This window comes from Amblyomma mixtum, chromosome 8, assembly GCF_055824585.1.
Source record: "Amblyomma mixtum isolate Tamu chromosome 8, ASM5582458v1, whole genome shotgun sequence".
Taxonomy (NCBI): domain Eukaryota; kingdom Metazoa; phylum Arthropoda; class Arachnida; order Ixodida; family Ixodidae; genus Amblyomma; species Amblyomma mixtum.
Window position 1 is genome coordinate 26,145,427 of NC_143019.1, and position 19,517 is coordinate 26,164,943.

Genomic DNA, 19,517 nt, shown 5'->3' on the forward strand with positions numbered 1-19,517 from the left:
GATTCTGAGCAGAAGCAAATCAAAAACAACCCGTGAAAAGATAGAGGCATATTATATATAGAGAGCACGAACAGAATGTGTCAGCGATGCTTCAGTGCTTTTGTATACTGCAGAAAAGATGTTCCTTTCAAAGTTTTTGGGCTAAAGATGTGAAACCAGTTGTTTTTTTCTTGGTTACCTTGCACGCTGTGCGCCTGCGCTGGTCTGTGTGTATTTAAGCTGTGTGTGCGTACCTAAATAAACAGGTGACAGTCAGCGCTGTGTTCGTCCTTCTTCCCTTCCTGCTTCTTTTCTTTGGCCTTGTGCCGGTGCGCTGAAAAGTTACGAGTTTAAATCGGTTTAGGTGTGTAGAGTTTGGGAGTATCTATCTCAAATAAAACTTTCGTCGCACAATTTCATGGATGAACAATTGGAAGCATCTTGTGCTTTTGCTGATTCATCGATCAGTATTCACTCTATACTAGGTTCAGGAAAAGTGTGAATCTTCCTGTTTGTCTTCTTTGAGCACCAATGCCTTTGGTCACTGCACTAATGCTTCGGGTAAACAGCGCCAGTCGTTGCTTTCTTCCTTGAAATAACGACCATAAGGACGTTTCACGCTGGGAGATGTGCTCTTCGCCGTCAGTGAATGCAGGATTTATTCTCAATGCGCAGGCTGAATCTGAATCAAGGGCTAGAACTCTGGACACGACGATCGACTCGGAAGGGTTCGTCGACTTCGGGGGCATCCAGCTAGCTTACGCCGCCTATCGGAGTCTTCCGGCAGCCGAGCGTAGGGAGATCTTGCCACACGCCAACCTCACGACCGAACAGATTTTCTTTGTTTCGCACTGCCTTAAGTGGTGCTCCACACTTCCAGGAACTCGGCGTTCGCCAGGCGGCCGATACTGGCACAGCCGGTCACGCTGCATCGTGCCCCTGAGAAACATGCCCCAGTTCGCCGAGGCATTCTCTTGCAAACGGGGTGATCCTATGAACCCCGTTAAGAAGTGCAGCTTCTGGTAAAAGTCGCGACACTGGAATGAACTCTGCTCTGGCTCGGACTATTTGCTTTCAATTGTTACGTAAACATGTGCTTTGGGATGCAGTTGTTATCACTACAGTAAACACTTTGAATATATTGAGTGCTACCTTAATTCCTTAATTTTTATCTGAGGGTAATTTGCTTTACTAAATATAATGCTTGTATTATGGTTTTATTATTAGTCCCTTATAAAAACGGTCTATAGACCGTCTATAGAGTTCTTATTGACTCTATTGACTTCCTATAGATATTGCTTTTTGTCTATTCATAGTCTATAGACTGTCTATCGACAAAAGTCTAGTAAAAGTGTATTACCATAAATCTAGATTGTCTATAGATTGTCTATAGCATTTGTATTGCCTATAGACGTTTGTCTATAAAAAGTCTATAGACTTTACAGACAGAAGTCTATAGACACCCTATAGACTGTCTAAAACTTCTTTTGTAAGGAGTGCTCGTATTACATTGTTTTATTAATTATAAGGTCATTCTCCAGTCTCTCACGCTGAGTTTGTGTGTCATATTCTTCATCAACTTCCATTCCGGCGGCGTAAACACATCAGCTTCGCAGGCCACTAAGAGTAGTACCCCCCTGGACACCGCCGAACACCCTGCGTGCATGCCTTGGCATTCGCAGTAAGGAAGTAGCCTTAAGTGCCCACAGTAAATTATTCATGCGAAAGCCTTTAATGGCTCATACTGTCATCCGTCCGTTAATAAAACGTGTCACACGCGTTTAACTCAGGAACTAACACAGAAGAAAACCAGTGATTGCTTCAGATAGAGGAGGAAAAATGAACCTAGAAGCCAAGTTTCTTGACTGTAGATCAATTAATTATAGGCCAAAATGTCGAAATTGCGTCGAAAAAGCGCGGACGCCGATATAGCCACGGGAACAATGTGACTTCACATCCACTGGAAGTCGTGACGGCATAGTGAATATTGCCACAGACTGGTCGAAAAAACGTCAGAACCCCGAACAATGTATAATTTGAGTGTCGATATAGCAACGAGAGCGGTGTGGCGTCACATCCGACTTGAGTCGTCACGGCATAGGGAAAACTGGCACAGAATGGTTGGCAGAACTTCAGATTTGTTTCAAATTGGATGGAAAGATGTATAATATTAAGCGTAATTAACACTTATGATCCCTGAAATATGTATAATTTTGGTATCGATAGAGCCATGGGAACGGTGTGACGTCACATCCACCGGAAATCGTCACTGCATAGCGTCCTCGGCTTTCGCCTCTCAACCCTTTAGTTGCCAAAGTGTTCTCGCAATTTTTTTGCCCGCGTTTCACTTTAAGTCGATAATATCCTCATTTCTTCCCCACTCCCTCTGTGCACTTCCTTCCCTAGTTATTTCATATTTCTTCGATATGCAAGAAGCCCAGGGAGCATGGAGGACCCGGGTTGTGCCTGAATTTCTAGGAAGAAAACCAGGGACATTTCCGGTTTCAAGGGCACACTAAAGAATATGATCATATTAAGCAAGGCGGATACATTCTTTCCTCGGAAATTTAACTATCAAAGTTTGTTTCCGCGGGGTAAAGTTGTTGCGTCGCTGACCTTCAAACGAAGGTCCAGAAAACTTTTTCCATTCAAAACGCCAGCAAAAAATGAACGGCCACGGCGTCATACCTATGACGTCTTTGCAGTCCGACCATTCAGATGCGCCACTTGGCAAGGCCGGAAACTAGGCGCTGGCTGAGTGTATATACGAGGGGGTACCCAAAAGAAACCGGACTTATTTTTGTTTGAACTTATTTGTTCAAATTTTCAGCACAGACCTTTAATATCCTTCAAAGTAGTCTCCACTTACAATAATACGTTTGTCGAATCCTTCATTCCATTTTTCAATACATTGTTTAAATTCATCTTTTGTGATGCTTGACAGTCCCTCCGTCGTTTTTTTCTTCACCTCAGCAACATCAGCGAAACGCTTTCCATTCACCTGTCTTTTCATTCTACGAAACAAAGTAGCACGTGGCAAGGTCGGGTGAGTATGAGGGTTGAGGAACAGAGGTCATGTCATTTTTGGTCCGAATTTGTCGTAGAGACAGGGCTGTGTGAGCAGGGTCATTGCCATGGTGGAAAAACCAGTCACCCGTCTGTCACAAATCAGGCCGCTTCCACCGAACACTGTTGCCCAATCTTTTCAAAACATCCAAGCAAAAAGCCTGGTTAACTGTCTGACCCTCCGGAACAAATTCTGAATGGACGACTCCTCTCACGTCGAAAAAACAAATCAGCATTGCTTCGAGGTTTGGTTTCACCTGACGAGCTTTCTTGAGGCGAGGTGAATTTGAAGTTTTCCATTGGCATGACTGTTGCTTTGTTCAGAATTTAATTCAGGAATACTTGAGTTGTCCCCATAGCATTGTCCTTGAACGTCTTTCTGAATAATTCAAGAGTTTTCGTTCCACTTTTTCCGAGAAAAAATCAGAATTTCACCGGCGCACGCTGTTCACGAACATCAGCCATTGCAAAACGACGCTCACACAAAACAGTCGTCACTCTAAAACTCTGCCTGAACTAGTCTGACCTCCTTCAGCGATGGCACTCGGCTTAGTGACTCTGAAATGTTCGTTCTATGCGCTCCTAGCGGCAAAACGCGGTACCACAGAAGCTGTGCCGATTCAAAAAATTAGTCCGGTTTCTTTTGGGTACCCCCTCGTATGCATGTGGGTGCTGCAAAATATACTAGTTGTGAGTGGCGCTGTGTGCCGTTCTCGTGTGTGTGTGTGTGTGTGTGTGTGTGTGCGTGCGTGCGTGTGTGTGTGTGTGTGTGTGTGTGTGTGTGTGTGTGTGTGTGTGTGTGTGTGTGTGTGTGTGTGTGTGTGTGTGTGTGTGTGTGTGTGTGTGTGTGTGTGTGTGTGTGTGTGTGTGTGTGTGTGTGTGTGTGTGTGTGTGTGGTTTTGGCACCTTAACTTTGCAATGAATTACCAACTAGCCCAGCCAGAAGTTCTCTTAGGCAGTAAACCGGCAACCGAATGTCAAAGAGCAGTGGTCACGGCGGCAAGAAGCAAGTACAGGCAACCTCCATTCCTCATTATTTCGGTGGGGCTCTCGGCTGCATCGCGTGCATTTGCATCCCGTCTGAACACACGCGTGTAGTAGGAATAGGCCCGGTGAATAAGAAGCAAACTACGTGTATTGTATATCGAGGGCAGCCGCAGACTGCCGGGCAAACTGCTGATCTCGCTAAACACGTAAAACTCTGCAACGAGGACACCAGCGTGTGGCCCTCGGTATTTCATTCAACATCACATTTGCGTAAAACACTACACACGCGCATTTTTCATCAAAGGGCGCAATTTGCAGTCGATTCATCATCATCAGCAGCAGCAGCAGCAGCCTGACTACACCTAATATACGGCAAAGACCTCTTCCATGTCTCTCCAGTTAACCCTGTCCTCTGCCAGCTGTGGCCATCGTATCCCTGCGAACTTCTTAATCTTCTCCGCCCACCTGACTTTCTGCCGCCCTGCTACGCGTGTTTGTTGACTAATTACTCAGTATAAATCATTGCAGAAAACCCAAGCGATTGGCAGTGCGGTGGTAGTTGAGATTTATACTTTCGTGAATTCCTCCCTGTGCGTTGAAAGCAGGAGCGAATCGGGGTACGTTGCGCCGGACAGTAGTCTACCGACAGCCAGGAATAGCTGTCGGCAGAGGATGCATGCCTGAAATTGACGAATGTGCATTGCCTGGTTGAAAGTTTTCCTCGCGAAAAGCACTGCTTTGTGTGCCGGCGCCATACGTACTGCTTGCTTGACGACCCGCGCTGCGAAATCTATGAGCTAAAATAGAGGGGATGATGCGTGCATGACGTATTTCTCAGATTTCACACAAAACATGGAAGATCACATGCTGGTGTAGCGCTTAATACGTTTACTGACGATGTGCACGAATGCGCATGTCTCCATGAGCGTGCACTCAAAATTAACAAAGAAGCACTTCGCAATTTTGCAACGCCCGCAGCCTGGAAAAACGAACCAATTCGACAGCTGAAGTAAGAACCAAACTGCTTCACCGGAACACACAGCGCGAGTGCCGCTCGGAGCTTGCGCTTCTGAAGTATCTGCATGCAATGGCTATACGCACTGTTAGCTGACAGAATGCACAGGGAGTGATTGAGTATTTGTGTTGGGGACTAACCTCTCTTTTCGTCGTGTGTTTTGCTCTGTTTTGATTACGAGACATCGCATTGATGGCTATAGTCGCTACGCTGGTTTCCCCACATTTCGACGGCAACTGCAAATCGAGAGTGCGAAATCCATTTCCAAAATTTTTAGGGAAAAATTTTCATTATTCAAATATAAGGTACTTTTATGGAAATACTAACGGTAAAGGTTCATTCTTTTGATCTGTAGCAGAATCTCTGTTTTTAAGTTTTTCCGTCGCTGGCTTAGAAAGCCAATGCTTAGAATACTGGCCAAGAAAGCCAATGGGGAACGTTCATGATAGCAAGAACGTTAATAGCAAATAAATGCAAGTCTGCTGACAGAAGATATGGGAATATATTGACTGTTATGACGAAATCTTACAATATATAAAAAAGTGATGTCCATTAACTGTTTCCCGTTGAAAATTCTCTTGTACAAAATTATTGAGCATGGTTCTTCCAGAAAGGCTGCGAATACGTCACTCGACACCCTTGTAGGAATTTTAAAGTGGAGATACCATGTGTCCCTCTTTTTTACTGACACGGGCGACAGTACGTTGACCATGGAACAAACGCCCCTAAAAATCACAAACGACTGCTCAGAAACGTTCCTTGGACTTGGTTAAAAGAATGTCTTACATGTCTTGTAATAAAAAAAAGGAAAGGGTAAAGAAAATTCGAGCAAAAAATATTGAGAAAAAAAAGACGTCAACGAAGTGGTATGCAATGAAGACCCAGTGCCGCTGAAGGGGCACGTTAACTCTAACGCGCCATACCCTTACGGTGGAGCTTGTCTCAAGACTTCCGTTTTTGCGAAAACATTGCGGTGCATAACGCAAGTAGCCCATTTATGCATGCAAATAAATTGCTCTGTTCTTGAATACCTGCCCAAGCTGCACACGGAAAGTGTACGAATGATAAGGATACGCCCGTCAATTGTAATGTAGGTGATTGGTCGCCGAGCGACAGAACATGTCCCAAGATAACTAGCCTTGTGAATAGTCGCTGAAGAAAGAAAACCGCTGATGTCATTTCAATCGTCGAGGCTGGGTTCTCAACTAGCCAGAGCGAAACGAATACTCTTCTCCAGAAACCCGAATCTCTAAGTACGTTCTCAGGATTGTTCTCCATTGTTAGCATTGAGTCATCACGCTGGACTGCGATCCGCTGCTGTTCACGGAGGATATTTCGGATTACTAGAGATTGCTAGAAACGCATGCGGGAAGCAGCTGGCTTTAGGGGGTGCCGCCGCCGATCTGGTCGTTAATTTCGTATGAGGTTCTAGAGCAGCAGTCACCCAGCCAAAGGGGCCGGTATAAGCTGCAGCTTGCGCACTAGGCACCTTCGAGGCGCAGCTGTACGGAACAGGGTACGGAGGCGTCGCACCACAACGTACCTAGTGGGTCTTGAGATGGGAACGCTGCCATGAAGAATCCGGCGACTACAAGGCAGACGTAAAGAGGTAAAAAGAACTAACGATGAACAACGTGGAAAATTGGGCGTGTTGGTACAGCCTTTGTCAAAAGTTTGGAGACCAGGGGGTTTGCTTCTGAACCACACTGTGTGGTTCGTAATGCATCTTCAGCACTCCAAATTTCCTGAAGGTAGGAAGATTTCTGGTCGTGCCTTCCCCACTAGGTAGGACGTCCAAGAATAACACAGGAGCCCCACTACAAGGCTTAGAAGCAAACCCCTTGGGCTCTAAACTTTTGACAAAGACTGTCCATGTCTTGAACAAATAAATGGCAGCGCAAGGAGACGAGGACTAGACGAGACAACAAGAACGGCGCTGAACTTCCAACTTTTATTGCCAACGAATCGTGCGAACATATATGCACTCTGAACAATCCAGCGTCATCGTCAGTGCATGCGGAAATATGTCAGCTCGTTATCAGAGAGAGTGATAGAAGCGGAGCTAACACATGCTTCTCCCCGATTATATATCAACTCTGATTCAAAGATTTCGCGCGTTACACGTTGATTATTCTTTTTTCTAATGACGGTGCTAGTAAGATCTGGGGAACATTCTTTACACGTAAGGCAGTGGGCGGCCAGAAGGGCTTCAAAATTTTTTCCTTCAAGGCATTGAATCGGAGTTGGTATATAATCGGGGAGCAGCACGTGTTAGTTTCGCTTCTATCACTCTTTCTGATAAAGAGCTGACATATTTGCGCATGCACTAACGATGACGCCGGATTGTTCAGAGTGCATATATGTTCGCACGATTCGTTGGCAATAAAAGTTGGAAGTTCAGCGCCGTCCTTGTTGTCTCGTCTAGTCCTCGTCTCCTTGCGCTGCCACTTATTTGTTCAATAACGATGAACGCAATCTACAACCAACAACAATTCTGTCTGAAAAGAACCTTTACAAAGAAAGGTTTTTGAAGCGAAAGCTTCACTGCGGGACCTCGGGGTTCAATCGCGGACCATGCAAATTTGACCTTCAGCAGAGTTAGAGGTAAAACCATGAAAAAGATTTGGTTTTGTTTATGGGGTTTAACGTCCCAAAGCAACTCAGGCTATGAGGGACGCCGTAGTGAAGGGCTCCGGAAATTTCGACCACCTTGGGGTTTTTTAACGTGCACTGGCATCGCACAGTACACGGGCCTCTAGAATTTATCCTCCAAAGAAATTTGAATAAGTAAATGAATCAATATTCATGACTGGGAGTCGAACCCGTGGCTGCACGAACAGATCTCCTTTAAGGGCCGCTCAGCGAGACCACTAAGCTATCGCCGCAGCCAACACGCCTCGCGTTAGACTGCACCACCCACTCGCGCTGTGCATTGGAGAGCGTCGTCTTCATCAGCTTCCATCTGCTCCGTCCTGCGGCACTGCCTGCTCACCGTCGTCTTCTGCGTAGCACAAATCCATGCTTTCGCTCATATTCGTGTGTAGAAAATATTCATGACTGGGAGTCGAACCCGTGGCTGCACGAACAGATGTCCTTTAAAGGGGTTGTGAAAAGAAAATGAAGCTGCCCGGTTTTAATTTTTACTGCTTCCATAAACATTAGACATGCTGATTCCGAAATATTTCGACTCAATATTGAGTCTGCATTTAATAAAGCCCGTTCGAAATCGCTGCCTTTTTGTGCTCATGAAACGACCATGCGCCGCCGTCGGGTGGAACACGCACTACTCGACTACGTCATTTTAAGATCTTCAGAAACGTACGGATATCTTCAACTTTCGTTTGCCCTAAAATAATAGCTTTATGAGAAATTCAGAAAGTGAAACAATGTTTTCCAATTATTTGCACGCGTAATTACACTCTGTTAAACTGCAGCGCGTGGTCATACATCAATCACTGGCCGCATTTGTTTTTCCAGTCCCGGACTACTTGCTGGCAGGTCTCGGCTTCCGCTCGGACAGGAAAAGCGTCATGGTCACATGACCTACTTGCCATAGGCTGCTTTCGAACACGGCGCCAGAGTCGGGCTCCCCCTCGGTTACCGTACAAGGACGCTGTCATCTGCTAGCAGACGATGCAAGCCACGGCCACTACAACGCCGAAGCAACGCCGAAGCAACGCCGTGCGCTCGATCATGATACTGAGTCGATTTAAAGACTGTACTGTCAGCTTAGCGTAGGTGCATTACAGAACTCAGCTTCGGAGGTATGCTCGCCGCTACTGCTTGCGGCGAAGTTCGCACAAAGTAGCCCAACTCGTTGCGGAAAGGCGGATAGACGAAAGCCTCCGCAAAAATGTTGACAACAAGCTCTATAGCTGCTCCAGTATACGAGTGGTTCACCTGCGATGCTTTCAGGTAAGCGTACAGACAGCATGTGGCAAAACAAGCGAACAAGAACCTCTTGACGACACGAGCAAACAATACGCGCTCGCAGCTCCGAACGCGCGTCCGTGTGCGGTGGATTTCAAGAAAATAAACGAAGATGCAAGAACAAAAAGTCTTGCGATGGCTCAGAGAGGAGCTACGGAGCTCATGTGAAGGTTTAACGCATGATATCGACCTCCAGGGACACGAAAAGCACTCAAAATGCACACGGAGTCTAACTTAATATGGCTGCCAGCGCGGCGCGCAGCTATCGTCTGCTGCCTTCTCAGCAGCCCCAAGCACCCCGCGGACTGCCATAGGCTAAAAACGAACGCGTTGCTATGGCGATGCAAGCAGGTGGGCGGAGCTTTCGGGCTGCCCGAGAAAAACAAATACCGGACTCGAGTCCGCAAGTAGTCCCGGACAGTCCGGGACTGAAAAACAAATGCGCCCACTGACCTGGGACCAGTTTCGGTTTCGGTTCTGCTTCTCCATCCTCCTTGGCTTAAGTATCAGCGGCTCGATATAGCCTTGTTTACGTGAACCTATCTAGGCGGTGTTCCTTGACAGCGGTGGTTTGAGTCAGAGAATCGAGATGAGCAAGGTCAGCCCATCTCGACGACTCTCTGTTTACATGAACTCGATACAAACGAGTCAGCTATCGCGGCGCGCATCGGCTCCGCGCTTCTCTTCTTTCCTGCAGAAAAATATATTCCAGAAGCGTGAAGAGGGTTAGGCATAATTTGCAGACGGGGCTGCGAGTCAACCCACCCCTTGCGATAGAGATAAAGACTCGAGTCCACGACCGGGTTCGGAGGTTCACGGTCGGGGCTCCCGCAGGCAGAGATGTCACGGGCTCTCGGCATGACTGCTACTTGCCGGGCGCGCGACGTGCCGGTGCGAGCGGCGTAACAACGACTGACAGCAGCTCGCCGCCTGCGCCCAACCGATGTCAATGACAGGCCGCACGCGGCGCGTCGCACTCACAAGGGGCAGAATGCAAGCGCGCACAGCGCCAGCATCATAATGACGCGGGGGCGCGTTTCTCGGGGCCGGCCTGTCAGCCTGGATGCCGGCCGCCGGCGTCAGAAAAACACGCTAGTATTATTTGTTCACGCTCATAACAAGCCCTGGAATAGATGAATGCCAAAAATGAATCATTTTTGAGGATCTTTGGCTGATGCCGAGTTGCTGGCAGTATTTAATTCGGCGATACAAGCAAATTTCATCTCATGACCGCTTTATTTACTGCCTGGTCGCCGCTCGCATAGCTGGCATTTGCTAGCTGCGCTGGCGTCGCGAAAATCGAGCATATCTTTATTTCATTATGGGACAGGTTCACAGTTCGAGAGTAGTACCTTTTACAGCGCTGACCAGTTCCGAAGCTCCCTCGCTCAGCTGCGGTATCGATAGTATCGATGCAAAACCAGATAGGCTTAGCGACGACCAGGGCTGCCGGCAAGCCTCGCAGTTCATCGCCCGGCGCGTCCGCAGGCGGCGTCGTTGCAGAAAGCTCGGCATGCTGCCACTGCTCGAACATCACAGGGAGCCTTTCTGATAGCATGGCTGTTTTGTCATTTCTGGTGCGAATGTAAAATACAGCGAGTCTGCAGGCCGGCCGGCAAGCTTGGATCCCGTCCGCTAGCGTCATAAAAATGAGCTAAAGATTTTTATTCACGTAAATAATAAACTGTGGGAGCAAGAAGTGTGGAAAATAGATCATTTTTGAGGATCGTTGAATAATGCCGAGTTGCTGGTAGAAGCAGCAACTGTAATACGAGCAAATTTCTTGCCACAGCCGCCGCTCAGCGGCCGCTGCCCGGCCGTTGCGGTCCGGCTTGCGCGCCTGGCGTCCGCTATATAGCTCCGCTGCCGAGCGCACCGCAACAATGACCATATTTTTTGTTGTGAGACGATGCTGTTGACAGTAAAGCGATGCCAAAAGCAGGCATTTTATTATAACCCAGGCTACTTCCGAAGCGCTGTCCACCGCGGCTTCGATGTGTGAAACAGGCCTAGCGACGACCAGGGCAGCCAGAGAGCAGTGCAGTTCGTCGCCCGGCGCGCCCGCGTCCAGCGCCGTTGCCGAAAGCGCGTTACGTGGGCAGGCATGCTTTGTCGCCGCCCGAGTACAGCCCGCAGTCTTTCTGATAACATCGCTATTTTGTCTTTTCTGGTGCGAACTTAAGTAGCCAAGCAGCGCGCAGGCGCTGGTGTGCGGTGGCAAAGTGTTACACCGGATGTGGCCCTGGCATGAGTCTAGCGGCGCAAAGATGCTTGCCGCTCCGTGTCCCTGCTTGCAGTGCGGCCGTTCGCAAGCGGCGACTGGTGCGGCGCGCCGGCCAAGTTTTCGCACATATGTCAGCTTGACAGCTAGCAGACTCCATTTTAAGCAGACGACAGTGCCACATTCGAGTCAATATGCGTGCTGTAACCTCGGTCAACTATGGCTAAACAGGCCTCGCTAAGCCGCCATGTTGTGTTGACGACAGAAGCCTCTGATTGGCTTCTTAAAATGACGTTTGCTGTGAGTTGAGGGGGACGCGCGCTGGGAAACCGAAATTTAGTTTTTTTCGCTATTCAATCAACCCAGACGATGAAACGAACCATGGTATACTTTTGAATGAAGGGTCAGAATTCCAAATACACACGTCGTTCAAAATTTTCGGAAAACGTTTCACGACCCCTTTAAGGGCCGCTCAGCGAGACCACTAAGCTATCGCCGCAGCCAACACGCCTCGCGTTAGACTGCACCACCCACTCGCGCTGTGCATTGGAGAGCGTCGTCTTCATCAGCTTCCATCTGCTCCGTCCCGCGGCACTGCCTGCTCACCGTCGTCTTCTGCGTAGCACAAATCCATGCTTTCGCTCATATTCGTGTGTAGAAAATATTCATGACTGGGAGTCGAACCCGTGGCTGCACGAACAGATGTGCCACTTTTAGTTCCTTTTTTAATGTTACCTTACCAAAATGAAAACCCTCTTGGAAGCTTAAGAGTAAATTGTAATCCATAAAAATCACATATTACAAGCACATTACAAACATCATCGGTAGAAAGTACAGAAAAAAAAGACTAAAGGAATGAAGGTTAATCCGTTTTTACATTAACGATAAAAATGCAGAAGAGAGCAATTCGTTTACGTAATTTTCGAGTACAAAATTTTCTACTACAATTAATTCCGGTCGCTACGGCGTTTGTTCGAGACTCGTAAATCTACCAGAAGCTGCACTTCTTAACGGGGTTCATAGGGTCATTCCGTTTACAAGAGAACGCCTCGGCGAACTGGGGCATGTTTCTCAAGGGCACGATGCAGCGCGACCGGCTATGCCAGTATCGTCCACCTGGCGAACGCCGAGTTCCTGGAACTGTGGCGCACCGCTTGAGACAGTGCGAAACAAAGAAAATCTGCTCGGCGGTGAGGTCGACGTCTGGCAAGGTCTCGCTGCGCTCGGCGTCCGGAAGACTCCGATAGGCGGCGTAAGCTATCTGGATGCCCACGTAGTCAACGAACCCTTCAGAGTCGGTCCTCGAGTCCAGAGTTCTATCCCTTGATTCAGATTCAGCCTGCACGTTGAAATTAAATTCTGCAAGGATGGACAGCTAGCACCACACCTACCAGCGCACAACATCCTGATGGTAGTTATTTCAAAGGAACAAAGCAACGATCGGCTTCGTTGACTCAAAGCGTGAACACAGCGGCCGCACGCACAGACGCTCAAAGCCGACAGCAAGACAAGCTGACAGTTGTGTCCTAATACTTGCCCAGAACCGATATTGAGCGTTGAGCAAAAAATTTTTTTTTTCATTGCAGACAAGAAGCTCCCAACACGTAGCGGGAAAAAGCCTGGGCGCCGGCTTTCACATGAACACTGAAGTATAGCGTACGGAGCAGAGTCTGCGATCTTTGGTCGTGCTCTATATTGTACAATGGCCGAAAGTCTCCACGATGGCCGAGTCGCTAGCGAAGCTGATGGCTCCGCTTTCAGTCACGTGGGTCGAAACTGCGCATATAATAATCAACCCGTGACTCCATCAAGCAAACGTTATAGTCAAGACTGATGTGGTGCAATGCGCCGCAGGGAAAATAGATGAATGTGTAAACTACAAGATCTATCCACCTCATTGAGTTTTTGTTCGCCCTGCAGACTTCGTCGCCGATATAAGATGTCATTCATGGCACTGAGAAATGCTGAACTCACTCACTCCAGCTAATAACAAGTCGAAGCACTTCAACTCTGTGGTGCGTTCGCGAGTGCCGCCTTTGAAGTTTTTGCTTTTTAAGGAAAGAAGGGTTTAAGCTAGTTTAAGCTATAATTAAATGCAACTTGAAGAAGAAAACAGTGCAATCATAAGCATAAAAACATTGCACCGATATTTATTACGTGGCGGAACAGACCAGTGATGACAGAATTTGATAGTAGGACATCGCTTGGACTTGTACTACCTGTTTCTTTTTTTTTTTAACGAACGCTACATTGGCCACGAACTTGCGATTTCGCTGTGGCGGTGCTCCGAGGAGGCACAGAGACCAACCTTGAGCCGTTGCCTAGCAACCGCCGCAGCTGGCGGACGCCGCGCGCTCGTCGCGCCATCTGTCATGACGTTACACCGCGCGCATCGCCGCGGAGCCACCGCCGCCGTTTGGTATGACGTCACACCGCTTGCCTCGCCAGCTGTATCGCATGCCTAATAACATGTCGGAGGATTGAAAAGGAGAGCTCGCGTGCGCCGCAACTACAGTTGAGGCGGCAGTATGGACGGCGACTTAGCTTTCGCTACCTATATCCTGCATAGCCGAGCTAAGCCACTGCCAATTTGTTTCATCGCCTTTTGAGCTACTGCAACATTTTCAATAAACAAAAAACAACTTCTCCACATTTTTGTGCCTGGAAAGTAACTGCTATGCGGCCTTTTGATGTAAAATGGCTTTGGCGTCTCCCCCCTCAAAAACATTATCTCAAACGCGCGCGCGTTGAACGTCCAGGCTGGTTACGTACCTGAATGTAAGATGATCGGAGGCACAGCAGTTTCGATGTGTACAGCTGCTTCGTCGGAGTGTTCTCCAAGTTGACTGGTTTAAACCGGGTGTTCACTAGTATGTGATATGCGTCAAAGGCGTGCATCAGTTCATGGCCAGCAATCTGCGAACGTCGCAGAATGGACAGCCAATCAGACACCTACTTCGAAAACGAAAAGAAACAGAGGCTGCCATGTGATCAAATGCTAGCATCATCATTATCATCATCATCATCATCAGCCTGACTAAGCCCACTGCAGGGCAAAGGCCTCTCCCATGTCTCTCCAACTAACCCTGTCCTTCGCCAGTTGCGGCCACAGTATTCCCGCAAATTCCTTAATCTCATCCGCCCACCTAACTTTCTGCAGCACCCTGCTACGCTTGCCTTCTCTTGGAATCGACTCCGTTACCCTTAAGGACCAGCGGTTATCTTGCCTGTGCATTACATGCCTGCCTAAGCCCACTTCTTCCTCTTGATTTGGACTAGGGTGTCATTAACCCGAGTCATTAAATGCTAGATAAACGATAAAATGGCCGCCTATCACAACACGGATCATTACTTACAGCGTTCAATCTCGCCGAAGGGCAGTTGAGGTACGTGTATATGAGATCCCTACTGAAAGTTTCCATAATGCGGGCCACATAATTCCATATATTTCCATATGAATTATATGGAGTCAGTATGAAGTGTATAGTGTCGGTGTAGACTTAATAGAAAGCGCGTATCGAAACTAAAACGGACTCCATATGAGGTCATGCACATGTTGCGGAAGTTCAATAGAAATTTTATGAAAAACTTAGACTCCATACAGAATGCATATGAACGTCTATATATTGGTCCATATCATATTGACTCTATATTCTAATTATTTCTAATGAGTGAGCCGTATTAATATTTCAGAAAGGATGCTGGTTTTCGTAATGTTAGCGTGAAAGAAATTAGGTCTCAGGGCCCTGCTTTCTGTGAGTGGCGATGCTGGATACAATGTCAAGCGAAAGTTAACGGGACACAAGGAGACATTTTCAAAGAAAGGCATCCTTTAAGAAACAACGAAACTGTGGCATTGAGACATATCGTTGCCAGAAGTAACCAGGCTGCATGACTGAGGAAAAACCGGAATGGCAGCAGTGACGCTCTCTATTCGCCATCCTTCGACACCAGGGAGAGTATCCTATGTGACGGGAACATGCGCCTACGCTATCTATATCGGACGATGATGTGTCTTCGTAGCGCGAGAAGCGGTAAGGCCATCTTTGATTACATATGGCAATAGCGATACCATCTGTACGCCTACTAGCAGTTGTCGTTGCTCTTGCGCTATACTATACTACTATTCGTTTATACTATTCTATACATGTAGAGGTGTATATAAAGTAATCAGAATGCGCGCCTGCGTGCTTTAAGGGTTGCTAGCGTTTCAGTCTCCTCGTCGTCACTAAAGTAGTGGCTGTTTTGAGCATATGCTATTGATCCGGCACAGCTGGAACATACTTTTGGAAGGCTTGGATGAAATAGTGACATCGGATAATTGGCTTCGGGCTTCTACATTTTCTGCAAATGTACTGGTGCACTGAAGGCGTTTCTTCGATGGCCGCATATAATTTGTGTTGATGTCTCCCACACGCGCAACCAACACTGTCGTAGAACAGCGAAAGACAGACGCTGTTTCCCACACGCACCATGGTTACGAAGAATTCATGGGCAACAGAGATATTTTTTCTCTTTCAGCTGATTAGTGGTAGGCAAGATTCCACATCTGAACGGCCCCACTCTTCTGAGCAACGATGCTAGCGCAGTTTCAGTCAGCGATAGTTCAAAACAACCTTCCCAGCTTCAGAGAATAACGACCTGAACACCGACCTCAGTGACCTCAAGCATGTGTAGACTTCACAACAGGCATTTCAGTGCGAAAGCACACATACGTTCACCAACACTGACTAAGCATCTTGTCACCGTACGTACAGTCTGTGCCAGAAGTAACCAGGCTGCATGGTTTACTTCTCATTCGTATAGTAGAGCCCTCATGGCTTCCCTAAAGATCAATAAAGTTCTTTGAAGGTGAGGAGAGTGGTTCTCCTTACCATACAGAGATTCTGAGCTTGAGAGCTGGCATAATAGCTTTAGTATACGACTGAGAACCAAACCGTGCAGCCTGGTTACTTTTGGCAAAGACTGTATGTACGTACCACATTGTGCCATTGCCTATGAACCAGGGCTACTACCCGAGCTTACCCTAGTTACTCGGGTAAGCTCGGGCAAGTTCGGGCAAGTTCGGAGGAGCGCTCGGGATGAGCAACTTGGGCCGCACAAGCCACATCGGTGGCAGCACCTGCCATCGCAGGGCAGTGGCGCATCGCTTAACCGCTGCACCAAGAGTGATATGTGGACTCCCAGGGACGTATGTCTGTAAAATTGAGGATGACCAGTTCCGCATATATGGGCAATAACTCATTACCGCTATCACTATTATCTCATTGCCTTAACGCGAAGATTAAGTGTCTCCTCCAATATTTTTTAACTTTGGGATTGTTGCATTGCTGGTGCCGATTTCAGTTTTTTTTTTTTCGTTTTCACGTTTCCACGTTTTCTCGTGGTTCTCTCGGGCTGTGCGGTCTGCTGTCAAGATCTGAATGCCTATGACGTCACATGCACGTGCAAACGTACCTGTCCAATACCTGCATAGTTGACCGCTGCCGGAGCACCGGGGATGAACACCGGCGGCTGTAGCATGGCGCCCATGATGCGCACAAGTTTCCCCCGTTGTTCGTAGTAAGCGTTCACGATGGCTGGGTCGAAGTGAGAGCTGAAATCCTTCCAGTATGCGTTCACCGTCGAGATACGCAGCGCGACCAGGTAAGGAGCCGTGAAGTTCCCGCCAACATCCGGGAGGTCCTCTGCGCCCACGTCGACCGTCAAAGTGCCACCCATTCAACTGTAGATAAGCTTAGAAACAAATGTTTTCTGTGTACATTAGTGAAACAAGAATATAGCACGAATACAGAGCGGGAGTAGTGAATGTTTGGGTTGTTTGTCCCGCGTCTGTGTTGTTTTTGTTCGGAGAAGATCCTAGCAGCGTTGAGGCCGATCGTTGTATCTCTATGCCCGAGCTACAGCCTAAGAATCCGTCGCTATCCATTAACTCAGTCCCAACCGATTGGTCTCAGTCAGGGCTAGAGCTATGGTGATCTCTTCCGCTGCCTGTGTTGTGTCTGTGTGCGCACTGACGCACCACTGATTTTCCTTCGGCGTTCGCTACTGTTACCGTCATCGCGTTTTCCTCCTTTCAGTATTTGGACGCGTTCACTAGAGATCATTACAAGTCAGTTAAAAACGGCTGGTAGCATATAACACCATCATCATCAACATCATCATCATCATCAGCCTGACTACACCCACTGCAGGACAAAGGCGTCCATGTCTTTCCTATTAATCCAGTCCTTTACGAGCTCGGCCAACGTATCCCCGCAAACTTCTTACCTCATCCGCCCACCTAACTTTCTGCCGTCCCCTGCTACGCTTGCCTTCTCTTGGAATCCACTCCGTTACCCTTAAGGATCAGCGGTTATCTTGCCTTCGCTATAAATTACGTCCACACATTATGTCTATTTGGCTTGTGGTCACATTCACATAAGCAGACTCAGTGATGGCAGTGACAAAAGTGTTTCGCTGTCTCTATTCGGATTTTGGAAGGAAAATAATTCCAAATGCTGTGACACATTCGCGCGCTGTGCATTCTGCCTAGTCTTCTCCACAAACTAACACTACCATCAAACTAACATTCACACTTTAGCTATGCGGCGGTAGTGACAGAAAGATGTGCGCTGCATGTGTTGGCGTGGACTACGTTGTGGCATAAACACTGCACTAGAGCAATAAGCGTTGGCGTCGAACACACTGCTGCAGAAACGAGGCGCTGGAGCATACCCAAGGAGCACAGGTAATTGGCCCAATATTGCCAATGGATGGTTTCAATCTTGTCCATTGCAGGACGGCATTTGCTAATCAGTTTCCAATACTGGTCCAATAATCTGTGGTGCTTGGAAAGGCCTCCGGCGCACATTGGAAAAATTAGTTTTGAAGGTAAAAAAGTGAAAAAACCGGATAATCGCCCTTTAAGACACGTGGCGGTGGTGTCCACTTGAAAAAGCTCTGCTTTCGCACAATATTCCGTACTTAGGAATGCTAAACCAGCCAATTTTTCCTTTTTGGCGGAGGAATGGTGAAGAGGCGTAATGTCTAAGTAAGCTGGTTGTACAAGCCCTAGTAGTTGATTTACTCATCTAAACTGTTAGTCGCCTCAAAATTGGGACAATCAGTAGAAGAATTCCTCCCGAGTAAAAGTACCCCAGCCATGGTTCAACGGATCAACGCAAAGCGTCACAGAAACAAAGGAGACGCGGGTCACAAGACACTCACGGAAGAAGCCTTCAAGTAGTGATTCCGTGCCGACTGCTTCCGGGAAGGCCAGCATAACCTTCAGCAGCTGGGCCTTCTCAAATATCGCGCACCACGTTTGGCCCTGGATCCACTCGGTGTCGTTGAGCTTCTCCATAAGTGTTCGCTTCACATTCCCAGCCAGCCGACTGAGAGAAGCCAGCGCTGAAGGCGGCAGGTCTGAGGTAGAGCAGGCCCGTAGAAGTGACACAGAGCATGCGGGAGATGTCATGCAAAGAGAATAGAGGAACACGTAGCAGGGTGGGATCTTCACTGCCAGCTACCTTAAAAAAATTAAGGAAGTCCCAGTGCCGAATTTTGAAGTCAAGGTTTCGTAATTTTACTGCAGATAAACGCAACTCAAGAAGCAAGCGGCTTTTCCCCATCTAAGGACACACTTCCAGCCAATGGCGTCGGCCGATTTTCATGAGCCTGCTAGAGTGACAATGCAGGGTGGCGGCTATGGAAGGAGGAGCCAATCCCTTTCATCTGCCGCTCCCTGCATTGTCATGAGAATCGGCTCATGAGAATCTGCCGACGCCATTGGCTGGAAGGGTGGTCCTTTGTCGGGGGAAAGCCGCTTCATTCCTGAGTTGTGTCCGGCCATAGCTCTAGTATTCTTTTGTAATGTGGCTAATTGCAAATATTCAACTCAGGCTATTGGCTGTGAAATGCAATGTGGCTGTCTATTGCGATCAGTTATCATCAAACGATGAGGAGTGACTTAAAAGGAATGCATAGCATTTGCTCTATGTTTAAAACACACTATGCTCATGGGATGAACGAATTTCGTCTGCCTAACGACGGTCGGACGCCGACTAGTTGGTGTAGCTCGTCGATTTTGCCGTCATTGGGCTCCACTAAAGGCAATCTGGAAAGGAAGCCCCAAAATATGACAAACCCGTAAGTGACCGTCCGCTTATGCACGTTGAAATAAGCGAGGTCATACGACTGCCTGTTAAACACCGCGACTCTCAACCTACTTCCGTTCTGTTTGAACAGCACTAGGGCAGTAACCATTACGACCATCGCGGAGGCTGACTCTCAATTCAAATCAGTTACGTTTTCATCCGTGCTGCTTTTTGTGTCTAA

General features: G+C 47.8%; 2 protein-coding genes across 5 annotated transcripts in view; one reads left to right on the forward strand and one right to left on the reverse strand.

The window, feature by feature from the left end:
* The window catches only part of LOC149331763 (membrane metallo-endopeptidase-like 1), a 607,819-nt gene extending 606,616 nt beyond the window's left edge, over positions 1–1,203 (forward strand). For all 4 annotated transcript variants that reach the window (XM_089556867.1, XM_089556868.1, XM_089556869.1 and 1 more), the window contains one exon: positions 655–1,203. In XM_089556867.1, coding sequence (XP_089412993.1) covers positions 655–1,005 — 351 coding nt within the window. In that variant the 3' untranslated portion in view covers positions 1,006–1,203. The remainder of the gene's footprint in view (positions 1–654) is intronic.
* Positions 1,204–12,186: 10,983 nt separating this feature from the next.
* On the reverse strand, positions 12,187–18,543 carry LOC149331779 (kell blood group glycoprotein homolog). The gene is made up of 4 exons (XM_089556873.1): positions 18,408–18,543; positions 16,656–16,885; positions 13,971–14,114; positions 12,187–12,537 (listed from the first exon to the last, which is right to left on the reverse strand). The coding sequence occupies exons 1-4, from the start codon at positions 18,541–18,543 to the stop codon at positions 12,187–12,189; spliced, it is 861 nt and encodes a 286-aa protein (XP_089412999.1).
* Between the last annotated feature and the right edge of the window lie 974 nt (positions 18,544–19,517).